The sequence below is a fragment of the Desmodus rotundus genome, chromosome 3 (assembly GCF_022682495.2).
Source record: "Desmodus rotundus isolate HL8 chromosome 3, HLdesRot8A.1, whole genome shotgun sequence".
NCBI lineage: Eukaryota > Metazoa > Chordata > Mammalia > Chiroptera > Phyllostomidae > Desmodus > Desmodus rotundus.
In genome coordinates this window covers 4,430,356-4,449,993 of record NC_071389.1, presented here as the reverse complement: position 1 = coordinate 4,449,993, position 19,638 = coordinate 4,430,356, and the positions used below count along the sequence as shown (strand labels likewise).

Genomic DNA, 19,638 nt, shown 5'->3' with positions numbered 1-19,638 from the left:
TAATATGATTAACCTTGGCTATAATCAATGACAGTAAAAAGGAAAGAAAAATCGACATGGAAGACAGAAGAAACACCAAAAGTTGTTAAAGACAAGCAAGAGGCTAAAGTTAAAGGCAATAAAAACAGGGTTAGAATCCTGAACACAGTTTTTCAACAACTTATCACATTGAGATAAAAGAGAACTATTACAACTATTACAGTCAATGTGAGAAGACAGAAGAGAACAAAAAAAGGAAAAACAAGACAACTCTACCCAAAGATTCAAGAAATAAAAGGTAAATTCAACCAAGACTAGAAAAGCTGACCGATAAACAGGAAGCACATAATCTGACCAAGAGAAAATAAAGGGAAGGTGGAAACAATAGAGACAAAAGGATGACAGACACCTTTGGAGACTCCTATGAGGAAGAACCTGTAATTCTAGAAGGTGAAGTAAAAGATGCCCTGAAACTACCGGAAAGAAATAAATTACCAGGGGTAGGTGGGACATGGATAGAATTACTTCAAGCCACAGAGACGGAATCTGTCAAAATCCTAACAAGAATACGTCAACAAATAAGAACAACAAGGCAATGGCCTACAGACTAGAAACATTCAAAACAGATCCCAACCTTCAGGAAGGCAGATGACAAGATGTGCAGTAACTATGGCACTATCCTGTCCTCGGTTCAAATTATTATGTACACAAATGTACGGCAGGGTGTATTAATCTATAGATAATAACCTTATTTACCTCATAAAATTGTTAAAAAGATTACATGAATTCATTCATGAAAAGCACTTAAGCTTTTGCCTAACGTATAAGCAGCAGATCAACAAATAAATTTTAAGTACATTGTTGTTAATTTTGTTGTTAATGACATCAGGCAGCTGACCAGTAGTTGACACCTAATAAAATGGAAATAACAGTAATAAACTTAAGGTCCTGTGCCTAGTGCAAAATTCAGTCAATAAGCTGAGGGTGAGAACAAAAATGGCATAGCAAAGGCAAATATAAAAAGAAAAATAAACAAAACAAGGCAAAACCCCAAGAAAATAAAAGAACATGATGAGCTTATACTACATTAAAAAGATGAGCTTTTAGAAAAATGAAAGCTAACTCCTTGCCACCTACTGAAGGTGCCACATTTCAAAAGACATACAGACAAAGCTCACTAGGGGAGAAATGAAATGGTTATGTATAAAAATGGCTGATGCTACACCATGAATAAATCTCAAAAATATTAGTTTCAGTTAAATAAGCCAGTCATGAAAGACTGGCTTATTTACAATTCCACTCACATGAAATGTTCAGAACAGGAAAATCCACAGAGATGGAAGGTGGAATAGTGGTTGGTTACCAGGGGGGTGGGAGGCGTGGGTAAGGAGTGACTATTGAGCACAGATTTCTCTTTGGAGTGATGAAAATGTTCTAAAATCGATTGTGGAGATGTTTACACAAATGTGTGAACATACTAAAAGCCATTATATCAATAAAGCTATTTTATCTCATAAAAATGAGATAAAATAAAGAAATGGCTAAACAAACTTGAGAGTAATTCACATGGAAAAAAGCAAAGCAGGGGACACAATTGTAAAGAGGTGCTCTGTGAGCACAACGAATAAGAACTTATAGCAAAGACATTTCTGTTAAAATTATCAAAAATGAAATCACCGCTGCAGTTAAGTAATGAAGGCACCATCACCAGAGGTTGTTAATGTAAATGGCCTTTTAGCTCCTCATCTTCTCCTGAGACACTGTCATGTTTAGTGGAAAGAACAGAATGCAGCATAAAGTTCAACTTTAAGTCAAGTGATATAGATTATTTAAAAAGAAACAAAATATTAAAGCATTAAGTTTAAAAGTCATCTTTATCCAAATGAAACAAAAAGATGAAAGCATGTATTTTGTGTTAAAAGTGTAACTGCTGCCTGGAACTTTTGAAGAGAAGTGAATTTATGAAGTTCTCAGCCCAAAAGGAGCCACATTGGTAAATTTCTAAACAGTGTTCAAAACAAAAGTTTAAAATGTTTCTGACTGGTCCAGCACAATAAATAAAAACTCAATTTATTATTATGTGGATAATCACAAAGGTCTTGATCACATCAGGAAGCCTCAACTGCACTGCATGGTGTCTTCTTTCACCTGCGCTACTATGACAAGTACTGCATACCACCCAGGAGACTCCAACACCCTGTTACAGCACAAGCAAAACAAGGCGTTTGTCAAGATTGACTTATAGAAGGTATTGATCTAAAATTTATTGGATTTCCATAAAAAAATCACAGAGTGTATCGACTTTTCTCATTACTGTTTTCAACATCAAAACCCTGAGAGAAACAAACCCAACATCCTGTAACTATTTAATCAACATGTCAAAACCCCGAGAGAAAACCCTCCATCCTATAACCATTTAATCATGACTGATTGAATGGAAAAATAGTAAAAAGAGAACAATGTAAGTAAAGGGTGTAGTGTGGAATGAACGTCAGAAGACTACTGATCATATTTTTAGACAAACTGTACTAACAGGGCCTCCGGGCAATGCCTTAATGGGAGATGAAAAATACCTGACATTCATTTAAGTCTTGAGCACTACGAAGCTGACCCAGGGCCAGATGCTTTAGTGAAGTCCATCTATGATAAACAAATTGAAAATTTCCAACAGAAATTCTTTCTATAGACTTAACATTTTAAAGTAAAGGAGAGAAAGATGAAAAATGATCCTTTTATTAGGTTTATCTGCATACTCTGCTATGGCAACTTCACACCACCAGAGATTTTAACTTTAACCCTATTTATTTATTCATTCATTCAATCATTCAACAATTATTTAATGCTTGTCTACCATATACCAGGCATCGAGCTATGACTCAGAAAATGAAGATGATTAATATTCAATGCTTAACAAATAGTGATATTTATAGATCAGAGATTTAAAAAAAACTATTAAGCTACTGGAAGCCTTGAATCTTTTGTTGAAGGAGATGTGGATACGCATAAAGAAGCAAACAAATATATACTCTCTTTAATATGTAAAAAGCTTAATCCAAATGTCTAACAGCAACCTGTATTTCAGGGAATAAAACTGTCCAGAAAGAGGTGAAATCTTTGCTTCACGATTATAAATTTTATGTATACATACATATATAAACATATACATACATATGTGTGTGTGTGTGTGTGTGTGTGAGTATATACATATATTCAGTGTTTGTGATAGAAGGTAAAGATAAAATTGCAAGTAAGTTTCTGAGAAAGAGAAATCACTGTATTAGGAAATTAGATAACTAAGCACAAAGAATGAAATCTAATATCAATTTAGTAAAAATAAGTCAGCATGATATTTTCTACAAAAACTTAGTTTCAAACTATACGGCTCTGCTACAGTTTCTAGACATAAATATAACAGTCCATTTTATAAAAGGCAAACTAAATGTAAGCACGTACAGATGGCTGAAGTATTCCCATTAGAATGACACAGGCCGTCTACATTGTACAGCATTATGTTTACAAAGCATGCATTTATGTAAGCTGTAAGTGTACAGAGGAGCCTAATAAAACCACTTATGAGGAATGTGAACATGTAACAGTATACACAGAAAAGTTTTTATCTAAGATCTTCCAAAGGGAGCACCAATGCTTTGTCATATTTTAACATAATATTACTTAACATAACATAATATTATAAATAAAATAATTTTGCACTTATAGGTGCTCACAACTGAAAATAGTAAAGTATAAAACTTATCTTTGTTGACATACATTAAGGAGTATGCCCAACTGTCACTACGAACACCCTCCTCTTTCAGTAAGAGAGGCCAACACACTTACTACATTTTCTTCCTCTATATACATTCAAAACTTTCATATATAAGTAAAAAGAAATACATTTTAACATGAATGAGCAAACAAAGCACAAATGGTGTACTTAACTATTGTGCGAGTTCACCACTAGACAAAAAGTAGTAAGTCATGTGGCCATAAAAATATGATATTTACATATTAGCTACCTCTGTATTCCAATGAGGGTTCTGATATTAAGAATGTATACATGTGGCTCAAGTTTTATACAACCTGAGAATCACATGCATTAAATTAAAATGGACTAAACACTCCGAACAAAAGGTAAAGCTTGCCAGACTGGCTAAAGAAGCAAGAAGCAAAGAACTAGAGTACACAAGAGATGTACTTTTAAGTAAAAAGAAAAAGCAATATTCATAATAAGAACCTGAAAGAAGATATACCACACAGACAAATGAGAAAGCTAAAGTAGTTATATTAAAAGCAGACAAAACTGGGTTCACGACAGAGGGTATTAGTAGACACAAAAAGTATCACACTAAAAAGGTAAAAGGGCCAATACATGGAGAAAGATATATCATAAATGTTCACATGCCTAATGATACAACATTCGTATTTCCAAAAACTAACAGAACCAAAAAGGAGAAGTAACTAAAGCCACAATGTTAATTGAAGATTTTAATGCCTCTCTCTCTCAGTAACTGACAATACAACCAGATAAAAGAATTAGTAGGGCATAAAAGATCTAAGTAATAATATCAACCATTTTAAAGAAACATAATTAAAGAACAGTATACCTAATCACCGCAGAATATAAATTCATCACAAGTGCACATGGAACATTCACCAAGATAAATCACATGCTGACCCAAGAAACACACATCAATAAGATTTCATAAGATTGAAATCTTACTGGGTACTTTCTGACCACAAAAGAACTAAATTAAAAATCAGTAACATTCAGAGAGAGAGAAAGAGAGGGAAAGAGAGAAGGGAGGAGGAAGAAAAGAGGGAGAGGAACCTCAAGTCTCTGATAATTAAGCAATTTAATTCTAAACAATCCACAGGTAAAAGAAACCACACATAAAAATTTTTCTTATTTTTACAGAATGATAATGAAAGAAAAATCAAAATTTGTGATAAAGTCAGTTATCTAAAACCCACTTTCGAAAGCTACAGGGAAAATTATCAAATTGACCCAAAATAAACAGAAAAGAAATAATAGTAAAACTGGTAATCAATGGAATAGAAAACAGACAAAGAGAGAAAAATCAATGAAACGAAACATTTTATCTGAAAAGATCAATAATGTTGATGAACCTGTATTTAGATTAAGAGGAAACACAAATTAGAAATATCAGGAATGAAAAAAGGTCAAAAGTATAGATACTATAGACATTAAAAACATAATACAGGAATAATTTAAAAAAATTTTACCAGTAAATTTGACAATCCAGATAAAATGGACAAAACATTTGATACAGGTCAATGGATTAGTGAACTAACACATTAAGAAATGTACAATCTGAATAGGCCTATGACTATTTGTAATCTAAAACTTCCCATTAAAAAATATTCCCAGATGGCTTCCCTGTGAATACTATCAAACATTTAACAAAGAAAAAAAATCAATCATTTACAAACTCTTTAAGAGAGGAGGGAATACTTCCTAAAGATATTACAAAGAAATATTATACTAAATATCCATCATAACACAAATGTAAGTTTTTAAGCAAAATATTAGCAAACTGAATCCAATAGTACATAATAAACAAGCAGGATTTATCTTAGGAATGCATAGTTGGTTTCATTTGAGATGAATCAGTGTATTTCACTAAATTTACAAAATAAAGTCTAGCAAGAAAAAATAACAACTGATAAAATTTAATGCCCATTCATGATAAAACCTTCAACAAATGTAGATGTAAAAGGAAACATTCTCAACTTGATTAAACAACGAAAAAAGGAAAAAAAAAACCCCACCCTACAATGTACTTAGTGAATGGCATTGTTCTCTTTGTAAGACGAGAAAGAAGGCAAAGACGTCCACTCTCATTCTATTCAGTACTGTCCTGGAAGCCCAAGTGAGTGCAATAAAGCACAAAAAAGGAGGTAAAACTGTGTTTAATGGCAGATGACAATGATTGTATACATACAAAATATGAAGGAACCAATTAGAAAGCTACAAGAATTTAGCAGGACCAAAGACTACAGGCTAACGCACAGAAATTATTTTTCTATTCTATCCATGAACAATTTGTAAATGTTCATGGATAGAACAGAAAAACTAAAATTTTATTAACAATAGAATCTTCAAACAGTAATTACTTAGGATAAATATAATAAAACGTATAAGCTTGTAGACTGAAAACTACAAAATCTTACTAAAAAAATTAAAGAACTCTTTTTTAAAAATGTAGAGATATGTCATATTCAGGGACTGGAATATTCAATATTGTTAAGATATCAATTCTTCACAATTTGATCTACAGAGGCAATGCAATCCCAAACCAAATTCCATCAAGCCTTTTTAAAATACAAACTGGCAAGCTAATTCTAAAATTTATATGGAAATTCAAATGACCTAAAATAGCCAAAGAAATCTTTAAAAACAGGTACAAAAGAAGGAAATCTTATAGCTACTCGAATTTGTATAAAACTACAGTGTTCAAAATACTGAGGTACTGATAAAAAGACCCAAGATACATAAGCAACTGATGTTTAATAAAGGTATTGAGATAATTAAATAAGAAAAGTCTGTTTTCAACAAATGGTGCTCCAACAACTGTCATCTGTGTGAAAAAGAATGAACTTTCACCCCCTACCTCTACCACATACAAAATTTATTCGAAATTAATCAGACTTAAATGTAAGAATTAAACTTCCAGAAGAAAGCACAGTTGGGAACCAACTGTATGGGAAAATATATCTGCCAATGAAGCCACAGACAAGGGTTTGATCTCCAAAATATACAAAGAACTCACACGAGTCTACACCAGGAAGACAAATGAGCCAACAAAAAACTGGGCAAAGGACTTGAACAGAAACTTCCCCAAGGAGGGCATACAGAAGGCCCATAGACATTTGAAAGGATGCTTAGCATCACTAGCCATCAGAGAGATGCAAATTAAAACCACAATGAGATACCACTTCATACCTGTCAGAATGGCCATCATAAACAAGTCAACAAACAAGTACTGGCAAGGTTGTGGAGAAAAGGGAACCCTGGTGCACTGTTGGCAGGAATGTAGACCAGTGCAGCCATTGTGGAAAACAGTATGGACTTTCTTCAAAAAACTAAAAATGGAACTGCCTTTTTACCCGGCAATTCCACTGCTGGGATTATACCCTAAGAATCCCGAAACACCAATTCAAAAGAATCTATGCACCCAATGTTCATAGTAGCATTATTTACAATAGCCAAGTGCTGGAAACAGTTTAAGTGCTCATCAGTAAATAAGTGGATCAAAAAACTGGGACATTTAGATTTCTAGGACTTCTGGCAAAGAATGGAGGTATAGGTAGATATACTTTGCCTCCTTGCACAACCAAAAGGACAACAACAAATTTTAAAACAAAAACCAACCAGAACTGACAAAAAATCGAACTCTATGGATGGCTGACAACCAAGGAGTTAAAGGAGAAACATTCATCCAGACCTGCAAGAAGGGGCAGAGTTCGGCAGCAGAGGGGGAAGAGGATCGGGGTTGGAGGACGGGTTGGGCGAGGCAGCAGCTATGCTGACAGACCAGGCGGAACAACTGGGGAGTGAGATGGATCATGCAACCCAGGGTTCCAGGGTAGGGAAATAAGCCTCAAAACCAGGGTTGTGGTGGCGGGAGAAACTTCCAGCCTCACAGGAAAGTCCGCTGGAGGGGCCCATAGGATGGTAGAAGGTACACAAACCCACCCACCCGGGAATCAGCACCAGAAGGGACCAATTTGCTTGTGGGTAGCGGGGGAAGTGACTGAAAGCCTGCCGAGAGCCAAGCATGCAGCATTGTTCTCCCTCTGACCCCTCCTCCACATGCAGCAGTACAACGCAGTGGCATGGGTTACCCCACCCTAGTGAATACCTAAGGCTCTGCTCCTTACAATGTAACTGGTGCACTGAGACAAAGAAATATGGCTCAAATGAAAGAACAGATCAAAACTCCAGAAAAACAACTAAGCAATGAAGACATAGCCAACCTATCAGATGCACAGTTCAAAACACTGGTAATCAGGATGAGCACAGAAATGGTTGAGTGTGGTCACAAAATAGAGGAAAAAGTGAAGGCTATGCAAAGTGAAATAAAGAAAAATATATAGGGAACCAACAGTGAAGGGGAGGAAACCAGGACTCAGACCAATGATTTGGAGCAGGAAGAAGAAATAAACATTCAACCAGAACAGAACAAAGAAACAAGAATTTAAAAAAAATAAGGAGAGGCTTAGGAACCTCTGGGACAACTTTAAACATTCCAACATCCAAATCATAGGAGTGCCAGAAGGAGAACAGGAACAACAAGAAATTGAAAACTTATTTGAAAAAATAATGAAGGAAAACTTCCCTAATCTGGCAAAGTAAACAGACTTGCAGGAAGTCCAGGAAGTGCAGAGAGAGTCTCAGAGAAGTTCGATCCAAGGAAGCACACACCAAGGCACATCATAATTACATTACCCAAGAGGAAAAATGAGAGAATCTTACAAGCTGCAGGAGAAAAGGAGACAGTTACCTACAAAGGAGTTCCCATAAGACTGTCAGCTAATTTCTCAAAAGAAATGTTACAGGCAAGAAGGGGTTGGAAAGAAGTATTCAAAGTCATGAAAGACAAGGACCTACATCCAAGATTACTCTATCCAGCAAAGCTATTATTTAGAATGGAAGGGCAGATAAACTGCTTCCCAGACAAGGTAAAAGTTAAAGGAGTTCATCATCACCAAGCCCTTATTATAAGAAATGTTAAAGGGATTTATCTAAGAAAAAGAAGAATATCAAAACTGTGAACAGTAAAATGACAACAAACTCATAACTATCAACAACTGAACTTAAAAAAAAAAAAAGCCAACAACAAAAAACTAGGCAAACAACTAGAACAGGAAGAGAATCACAGATATGGAGGTCACATGGAGGGTTATCAGCAGGGAAGGGAAGGGGGGAGAATGGAGAAAAAGTACAGGGAATGAGAAGCATAAATGGTAGGTACAAAATAGACAGGGGGAGGTTAACAATAGTATAGGAAATGGAAAAGCCAAAGAACTTATATGAATGACCCATGGACATGAACTAAAGGCAGCGGGGGGAGGATGCTGGTGGGAGGGGGTGTGCAGGGCAAAGGGGAATAATAGGGAGAAAAAAATGGGACAACTGTAATAGCATAATCAATAAAATATACTTAAAAAAATAAATGCAGGCATTCTATCACACACACACACACACACACACACAAACTGGTACACTTACACAATGAATACTATGCAGCAGAAAGAAAGAAGGAATTCCTACACTTCACGACAGCATGGATGGAACTGGAGTATATTTTGCTAAGTGAAATAAGGGAAGTGGTGAAAGACAAATACCATATGATCTCACCTATAAGTGGAATTAATCAACAAAAGAAACAAGTGAGCAAAATAGAACCAGAGACATGGAAATAAAGAACAAACTGACAGTAATGAGAGGGGAGGGGGATACTGTGGGAAAGAAGCAGAAGGGTCAATGCAAGGAACATGTATAAAGGACCCATGGACAAAGACAACGGGGGTGGGAGGTGGGGGGTGGGTAGGGCAGGGAAGAGTAACGGGGGAAAAACGGGACAACTGTAATTGAACAACAACAAAAAAGAAGAAAGCACAGAAAGAATCTTTGTAATCACGAGGTGTTCAAGGATACTTTTATAAAAGGAAAATAATACATTGGACTTAAGCAAAACTAAATATTTTACTTTTTGAAAGACACCATTGCAAAAAAAGTCATAGTATGGGACAAAATATTCATAATACCTATATCAAAGAACTTATATCAATATAAAAAGAATTGCTAAACTCTGATGTGGCCATACTGAAGTTTTCATGCATTTTAAATTTCTATGTTGTCCTAGGGAAGAGAAAACAGATACAGGTTTATTCTAAATTGATAAATGCCTAACCTTGTTTTCACTCTGCTATACTCTAAAAACAATAAATACTTCTCATATGTTAATATATTATTTATCTTTTTAATGTATTACTTAACACAGTTCAAAACTTGTGATTGTTTACTACAAGAAAGTCGAAACAATCATTAACTTCTCACAAGATTTCCCCACTCACTTCATTTTTTGTTGAGTAAGTGCCCACAACTAAAACTCTCTGTGAGCTAGAACAGAAATGAAGTACAAGCCATTGAACCTCTCCATTCATCACAAAGGGAGTACACCAAACTCTGTCCTCTGGTTGCTGAATGCATTTGTATGGCAGAACCCAAGGTAGCTGAGCCATCTGGGGCTTTCTGTGACAAGAATAATGTCAAAAGATAGGAAGGCAGACTCATAGGAATAAAAACTCATAAAACCCAAACCCTCTGGCAATACTTAAGAAAACTTCAGAAGAAACTTGATACAAAAGACCATGGGCAAAAATAGCTCAAATTTATTCTGAGTAGAAGAATGTCCTTACAGAAACTGCAGAGGGTTTGGAATAGAAAGGAAATAAATCTGATTAATTCATGAAGTGCCAAAAATACATTTAATTAAAAATGGTAACATCTTCATTATTTAGAATTCAACTGACCAGCACAATCATGAAAGGAGGATTTTTTCATAAAGGTTTTATACAAAAAACTCAACAGAAAACAAGCTCATATCCAAGACTTACTTTGAACATACATACAATATTGAAGGTATTTTGAATTCACAGACATTGACACCTACATCTACCATAAACACTGTTTGCAGTATCACCAATCTCTGAGTCTCAGTTTCCTTATTTGTAAAATAATCTCAAAGGCTCCTTCTGGCTTTGTATGTTCAGAATAACAATTCCTTATAAAAACAAAAACCTTAAGTAACCAATAGGTGAGAAAGTAAACAAATATATATATTTGAGAATGTAAAAAATAAAACATCCAGTTATTTAGAACATGGTATATCCCCAGCAAGATCATTCAACCTCCAACATAACAAACTACCATAATGTTATGTAATACCCCCCCAAACACAACTAGACCAGGAATGAAAACCAAACGTCATACATTGTATATTCAGATACCTACGTGTTGCCTTCAAAGCAAGCTGTACAATACAAATATCCCTAAATTGGGAAACTGGGTTATGTTTTACTGTCCATTATGAACATTTTGGGTTCAACAAGTCATCTGGCCTTTCTGAGATTTGGATTTTTATCTATTTAGAAACTGGCTGGAACAGATGATCTCATGTAAGTCCCTTCCGAAGGTATCTGCGTTACATTTAGTTCAGCATCAGGAGAGTTGCTCAGCCTCATGCTCCATATCCTATGTAAATATATACACAACCATCTATACCAGGGGTGTCAAACTCATTTTCACCGGGGGTGACATCAGCCTCACGGTTGCCTTCAAAGGGCCGAATGTAATTTAGGACTGTATAAATGTAACTATTCCTTAACTAAGGGCAAGGAGCTCAGCACGGTCGCTGGGTAGAAAAAAGGTGCCAGGCCAGATAAAACAAGGTGGAGGACCAGATTCGGCCCGCGGGCCTTGTGTTTGCCACCTGTGACCTACACTTTTTTTAAAATATCAAAAATCCATAAAAATTCATTACTACTTCTTCAGATTTAATGATTTCCCTTTCATAACCAGAGAGAAGACTTATTTCAAGAAACTTTAAACATATATTAAGTTTCCTAAACAGCCCTATAGGGTGTAACCTAAAGTCAAAAAGAAGTATCCAAAACGATAAACTGATCTGAATAACTGCGCCGTTTGTAGGAGTGAGCTCTGTCAGAGCTGCGGTTAGGTCAGATGAGTCATCATGGTGGGATACCACGCACCCAATTCAGTGCCTTTAGGCTCACTCATTACACATTTACTCCAGGTTTTCTATGGGTTGCAATTTTTAAAACTTAGTTTTGTTTTATAATCATGTGAAATATTTACACGGTTCCAAAGTCAAATCTATAAAAACAAATGTGTTTCAAGGAGTCTAGATTCTCTAGTCCTTCCATGCAGTCTGAATACAGGGTCTCAAACACAGAGGCAGCATTACTGACCACAAAACAGCACAGCCGCAGGCTTCAAAGCTTGAATGTATGATCGTGGATCACAGCTTAATCCTTCTACACTATTTCCTCGCGCCTACAATACTTCAGAGGGGTGCTGTAAGGTCATCTATGCCCAGTATACAGCTTTGTGAGATCTCAGGAAAGACTGACCACTAGCCCGAGGCTCTCCTTTGAGCTCACCACAGTCCTGGAATTCAGGTGCACTTTAGAAGAGATAAAACTGGAGCCATCCCATCAATGGCCTGAGGTCATGCAGTCTGATGGCCAAGGCCCCAACTCATCTTTCAGTCCCAGCACCACACCACAGTACTCACTCCTAAGATTCCAGGCTCTTCCATGTTCCATGTTCCTCACGTTATTCCCTACAGTCAGTCAGCCAGCCAAGGAAAAAAGAACTTTCTTCCCACCCAGGGCGGCTTCAAAAGACTCACTGTGTTCAGTGCGTTGAGAGTGGTGTCATCCCGAGATGCTGCAACACAGCCATCCTCTGTGGAGCCTCCATCACACATGCCTGCAAAAGCCGCCATGCTCCTTGGAAGACAGGAAGGAAAAACATTAGTACAGACAATGTAACCCCCAATCATCAGAGTACATTTTCAGCCTTGACCATATTCCGTTACTACATGCATGGTTAGCCAGAGCTCTCAATCCTACTTCTGCTCTTGTTTTGAAAAGAAAAATTATTTAAGTACCTGTACAATTTACCCTGCACTCACTCAAAAAGAAAAGTGTTCCTTTTATTCATGTCTCTTTGTGTTGTTCTTCCCATGCTTTATCAGTAGTCAGATTTTAATTTTCAGGGCATGAATAATCTAAAACTATTTGCTACAACAATTGGCTAGATTACAATCTTTTGGAAAAAAGTCCCCAGAAAACATATGAAATTAAGTTCTCTGACACTTTACTTAAGTCCTTTTATGCTACACATCAAGTACATTTAGGTATATTAAAAGTTAAAAAGAAGTCTTAGGGGTCATTCCCTCTGCTACAGCAATCCTGATCTCTACCGTTTGCCACCATGCCCAGCACCAATGACCCCAAAGCAGCCAGAGCTAAAATTCAGTTACCTCGCCTTGGTGTAGCATTTTTGCTGCACATAGTTGATGCTGCAGTGAATTCAAGAAATCACTGCAGACAAAAGCAAGCGCTCTGCTCTGCCTGCACTAGGACTGTCAGAGGGGATTTTAAGCTTCTCCTGTGTAGTTTAAGCATTTGTAGGTAAGTTCTTACAGATATGAGCCACAGAAACGTCTCGTGTAGGCCTGGCATCACTAAAGTTGAGGAATCTGTAATGGGATTTTAAAATGGACTGAATGACAATTACTCAATGCATTGAGAAGTGTTGACAATCGTATGTATGGCTTTAGATGTCTTCCTCTGAAGAGTTCTAAAATCTGATGTGGCACAAACATTAAGTAGAAAAAAGTAACTTTACCATGGTAAAACTATTTTTCTCTGTTGAGAATCAGGGCTCTGATAACAAAGGGTATAACAAAACTAAAGACAGAGAATGTTCAACATATAAACAAAATTTCAGGGGACAGGAGAAAGTTTCCTGCCTAGTAATCAATTCAGATGGCCTGATCCAGAAAGCAGGATGCGATGAATTCCTGTTACCTTGCTGCCCTCAAGTACATAAGGAGGTCACAGTCATTAACTCCAGGCATCCAGACCAGCTCCTCATGTTGGGTCACAGTGTCGCCATCTGGAGAAGGGAATGGTTGCAAATCGGGAAGTTTGGCCTGTAAGACAGGAATGATTAAGTCACAATCGGGCCCTTTACAGAGCTGCCTCAGGCAGGCCCTGGGAGCAGACGCAGCAGCAGGCCAGATCTTGCTAGATTGCCAGGCAGTATCGAATAAGCAAAACCCTGCGTCACTGACACCAGCCTGTAGCACATTCCAGGATTACTTCACCACAGAAGATTTCACAATGGACTGCTTAATTTCTACTGAAGGAGCAGCAAACGGTGTCAAAGTTAAACCAGGGCCAGTAAGATTGAGAGAGGGAAACAGAAATGGACGTGTGTGCACAAAAAAGGTAAAACAAAAACTGTCTCGGGAGATTACAGCGCCTTGATAAACACACACACATTTCCAATATAACACGTTTACAAAGAGATCTACAGATAATGAAATCTCACCTAAGGATATTTGCTAAAAAATTAAATGAACTATTCTGTGAAATTAATGCTCTTCTTAGGAGAGTCTATATGAGTCATGGCAAACATCAAAAAAGACACAGAGTTAGAGCTAACTTTAAAAGCAGAGCTGAACTAAATGATGGTGGTAGAAATTCGATGAGCAGTGGCTTCAGGAGAGGACTGCTTGTGAAGATGCAAGAAGGAACTTCTGAGATGACAGAAATGTTCTGTGTCTTGATATGAACTGTCACAGCGGCCTGAAGAGAATATGTCATAATATACAAATAGTTCATTATATGTAAAGTACAACTAAAAAAATCAAAAATATTTGAAGATCAGTGTTCAACATCGAGATTCTAAGTCAGCTCTAGTTTAGAGATTCAAATACCTTGTGCAATTTCTTACCCTCACTCTGCTGGGGCAAAACAGGAGGTACTACCATTATCATCAGAGGTCTATGATAAGCCAACAATCTATGATTGCCAACAAGCCAGACACACATGTTCTTATTTTTTTAAATATCTGGACATGGACACATAAGTCTACTATTTTAAACTAAAAGCTGCAATTTAAACGCTCCAGTGTCGCCCTGGCAGATGTGGCTCAGGGGATTGAACGCCAGCCTGAGAATCAAAAAGTTGCCAGTTAGATTCCTGATTAGGGCATCTGGTTGTGGGCCAGGTCCCCAGTTGGGGGCCTGTAAGAGGCAGCCAATCGATGTTTCTCTCACAAATCCATGTTTCACCACCTCTCTTTCTCCTTCCCTTCCCCTCTCTCTAAAAATAAATAAAATTCAAATATTAAAAGCTCCAGTGCCCACAGAACCCAGGCAAAAAATTTAAATGAATTAAGCAACCTTAGTATAAGGCAGTACTATGCAATAAAAATAAAATTGAATAAAATTCAATTCAAACATTCTAGTATCCACATTAAATAAAACACCACATGTGGCAGTGGCTCCCATATTGGGTACACAGGTATTAGGTCCTAAAGAGTAAAGGGAACTGGGCTAAAACGTAGAGAGTTGCCCATCCTGGGAATGCTGCCATTCAGGAATAAGAGTCAGCATTTGTGCATTGTCCATTTTTTCCCCCAAAGTCCAAAAATCTTGATTATTATGTGAAAGCTCATGATTTTAATGATGGTTATTCAAGTTTTTAGCATACTTGTGTGACAAAACACATCAGTAGGCCATGAGGCTGCAATCCCTGCTCCATAGGCTGTCTTTGACCCCCTGAATGTATCAAGCACTGACTTTCTCCAAACAAGGATACTGTTCTTTAATTGACCTTTATAACACTTCACTGGGTGCCACAATTATTTCTGCTTAATATACAGTGAATGTATTGAAATAAAATTAAAACACAATAGATATTAATATCAAAAGATGTTTAACATTTGGCCCTGGCAGGTGTGGCTCAGTGGGTTGAGAACTGGCCTATAAACTGAAAGGTCACTGGTTCAATTCCTAGTCAGGGCACATGCCTCGGTTGTGGGCCAGGTCCCCAGTTGGGGTCATGTGAGAGGCAACTAATGGCTGTTTCTCTCGCAAATCAATGTTTCTCTCCCTCCCTTCCCCTCTCTCTAAGAATAAGTAAGTAAAATCTTTAAAAAAAAAAATCTTTAACATTTGTACTGAGCTCTGCTTCCCCAGTACCAGGTATAGTACCTATTGTAGTAGACTCCAATGGCTGTTTCTTAAAATAATTAAAAATTACTATTGTTATAGGGACCAAGCCCCCTGGAGAAAAATGGGCTAGAAATATAATTAGACAGTTCACAGAAAAGGAAAAGTATATGGCTCTCAATTGTAGGAAAAGATGGGCTACCTTGATGAGAAGAGAAATGTAAATTAATGACAGTGATCTCACAGATACCATTTCCCATCTGTCAGGTTGACATAACTCTCCAAGTGTGACAACATACAAGGCTATGTTGCTAATATGAATGCAAAATGGTATAATCTCTATGGAAGGGAATTTTATAATGTCCTCAGAATTACAAGTGCACTTGCCCTCTAAGCCCATCAACCCCTTTCTAGGGATATGTCCCATAGATGTGTTGGTAAAAATATAAAAATCTATATGTGCGAGCTATTTATTGCAGCATTACTTGTAATAGCAAATGACTGGAAGCAACCCAAATACCCATGAATAGGGACTAGAGAATGAACTGTTACTCCCACTCAGTGGAGTTTTGTCCAATGGGAAAGGAAATGGGGAAACTATGGGCTGCTGTATTGTTAGAAGATAAAGAAAGGGGGAACAGATGTGTATATTATGCTACCATTTATCTAGGAACAGAAGGTAGGGGAAATATAAATAAGAAAAAAACATAACCTTACATTAAAAAACAAAAACAATGATTATCCATCAGGAAGAGAGGGAACATGGGAGGAAACAGGGATAGGAAGGAGACTTTTGAACACACTTTGTTTATGTTTGACTTTGAAGCTGTGTATTTTACATAATTATAAAAAAATTAAGTTAAAAAACCCCAATAATCCCTTATAAACTCTAAAGCAAAATGAAACAAATACACCTAACTATGCATTGAGTTGGTTCCTCTTCAGGAACTATTTCAAGTAACTTTAAAATGTACGATTTTGTGTATATAGTCCTGGTGGGGCATATTCTAAGGGGAAAAAAGTAAGCTATTTAATAGTAAACTGTTTCTAATAATCATCTTATTTGTATTAGTGTGATTATTGTTATTCGGAGCTGTTATATATGTATTATGGGATTAAATACTTATGTTGTTGTTATTTAAAAACAGGATGAGACATGAGAAAAACAAACAGATTTGGATGAAAACTAATACAAGTCTATGTAAAAAACTGAATTTGAAGTATCAGAAAGAAGCCATGATATATTTTATCTTTTAAAAAAAGGAAAGCAAAAGCACATATATCCTAATCCGTCCCTGAAATGGCCTGGAAACAGTAGCCAACATCCTAAAAGCCAGTGGGGAAAAAAGTCACTTCCCACTGAAACAATAAGGGTTCCAATGAGAAGAGTTTAATGTGCAAGATGAAACATTACAATCATGTCATGGCAGGTAAGAGGAACACACTGAAGTCCACCAGGATCGAGTCAAAAGGACACAGAAGACAACAGGAAGAGGTTCCTATCTATCCCCCAAATAGATACTTTAATCATCAATAAGAATAACTGCAACTGGTTAGCAGATAATAAATAATTTTAAATCTGGGCACTACTGGAAGATGTTGGGGAAATAACTCCATACTTGAAAACTGGTAAACAAAGGGGAGAGTCCAACATTAATCTTGCCTTTCCTATGTGAACCAGGAAATCAAATAGTTCAGGAGGAGGCTTCATATAATTAGCTAATAAATGAAGGAATGATAGAATATCACCACGTTGAGATCGTTAATTAAACAGTGGATCTAAGTAACAAGGAAAGTCTGCCAGTTGTCGTTAAAACACACACACACACACACACACACACGTGCCTCTGGTAGATGCAAAGAGTGCCACCCTGAACTATTCCTGCCAGGAGAGGATACCAAACTATAATGTGATTAAACCTCTAGACTTAACTACTGGTTTTCAAGATAAGCCAAGGACAAGGGAACAAATTTAATGACACATAAAGATTCAATTAACCAAATCCAGAATGTGGGACACCCTATAGGGCAAAACACTCTGCTTCTTCAACACATACATTAAGGGAGGGGAGAAGAAGTATGGGAAACATGAATTAAAATAAATTTATGAGACTTATCGACCAGTTGTAATGCATGGCTCTTATTTAGATTCCAATTTGAACTGTTAAAAAAACAACAAAAAAAAGCAAGAGACACAAATGAGGGAAATCTGGACATAGTGGTGGACACTTGAATATTAGAAATTGCTCATTTTTATTAGGTGTGATAATATTGTGATTGTTTTCCAAAAGAGGTCTTTGGGATATTTACAAGTCAATGATATAGTTCTGAATCATTTCAAACTAATGGTGGGAGAGGTGTAGAAACAATAAATTAAACAAGTTTTACTATAATATATGTAAAAGCTGAGTAATATGGATTAAGGGGGTTTATTATACTAATCTCTCTCTACTTTTGCATATGTTAGTACTTTACCTAATAACAAAGTTAAAAATTTTAAGAAGGTAAATGTTGTCAATTCATAAAAAGGTCCTGTTATATTTGGTGCTCCAAACATTTCATTCTGAAGATAAACTACAGGATATATTTCAAATCTGATATAAAATAAGTATCTCATTTCAAGTGAAAGTCTACAAAAATCCAAGCATTTTCATTTCCAAAAACTTAAGCATCTTCCACTTATGAACCACTTTTTCTGTTATGGTAGGGAGAAAAAAATCTGTAAAATAAAACTCTAGTAAAAAGGATCTCAAGACGCTGGAAACAAATGAAGAAATATTAGGTATGAGAATACAGTGGGAAGACAGCAGAAAGGAGGAGATGTAATCAAGTGGTACCATGCTAGTACTGGATTTCCTAGTTAAAATTTCACTCCTAGGCCCGAAGGCACAGAAAACACAGTGGAGAGATGGTAGTCAGCCCTATCTAATAAGCCACACCACAAAAAGGGTATACAGCAGGTCCTTTTATTCAATGCCATTTAATTATAACGTTGAGATGCCACAGGGACTTAACTGTTGTTTGTATCAGTCAGCCTATGGGTAAAAGAGGTTTCATCACACATCATTTCACTTAGTCACAGAACCCACCAACAAATTAAATGAGGACTTACTGTATTTGAAAAAGGCAGACATTAAAGGGACTGTTCTCTTGCAGCTTCTTTGTCCCTGTCTCAGACACAGCCCTAGTTCTTGGATGAGAAGTTTCTTCTAGTAATTAGATGCCCCTCATGGCTCCTGTGTTTTGGTTTTAATATCCCTTTACTTCTTAATTTCTTTCTCATGGTAGAGTTAATACAGGTTTTTAAAAATATGAATAACATATAAGAAAAACTTAAAACCAGACAGAAAAATGACTGACTCGGTAGACTACTATACCTTTAAGGAGTTGCCTGTATCTCACATCTCCAATATATGTTGCCCACAGTGGCTGACTCCCCAACATCCATTCAAACTCAAATGACAGTCCATGCCAATCATTTGAAACCCATTTTCCTCATGGTTAGAAATGGACACATGACCCAATCCACATCAATGAGATGTGAGGACTAAAGGAGACCTTCTGGGAGAATTTTCCTTGCTTCCTCCTCTCAACATTCACTGTATTTCACTCACTGTAATATCCACTATTATTTTATGTGCATTTAAAAAAGGAGAAATGCTCCCCATTAAATTATAATCACACCACAGAATGTACAGTGAAGTCCATCAGAGATAATAAAATGTGAAAGAAAGAAGTACATCTTAGAACCAGTGAAAGTCAGCTACCAGCCTAAGGAGGAAGCCAGCTACAGCAGACAGCCAAGCACCAGGAGAAACAGAGCCTGGTCCTATCTGACCAGGATGTGATGGTATGTGGG

General features: G+C 36.7%; 1 protein-coding gene across 9 annotated transcripts in view; it reads right to left on the bottom strand.

Annotated features, from left to right (window-relative positions):
* The window catches only part of RERE (arginine-glutamic acid dipeptide repeats), a 392,196-nt gene that overhangs the window by 95,844 nt on the left and 276,714 nt on the right, over positions 1 to 19,638 (bottom strand). For all 9 annotated transcript variants that reach the window (XM_053920116.2, XM_045190485.3, XM_045190486.3 and 6 more), the window contains 2 exons: positions 13,627 to 13,751; positions 12,441 to 12,540 (listed from right to left, as the gene is read on the bottom strand). In XM_053920116.2, coding sequence (XP_053776091.1) covers positions 12,441 to 12,540; positions 13,627 to 13,751 — 225 coding nt within the window. The remainder of the gene's footprint in view (positions 1 to 12,440; positions 12,541 to 13,626; positions 13,752 to 19,638) is intronic.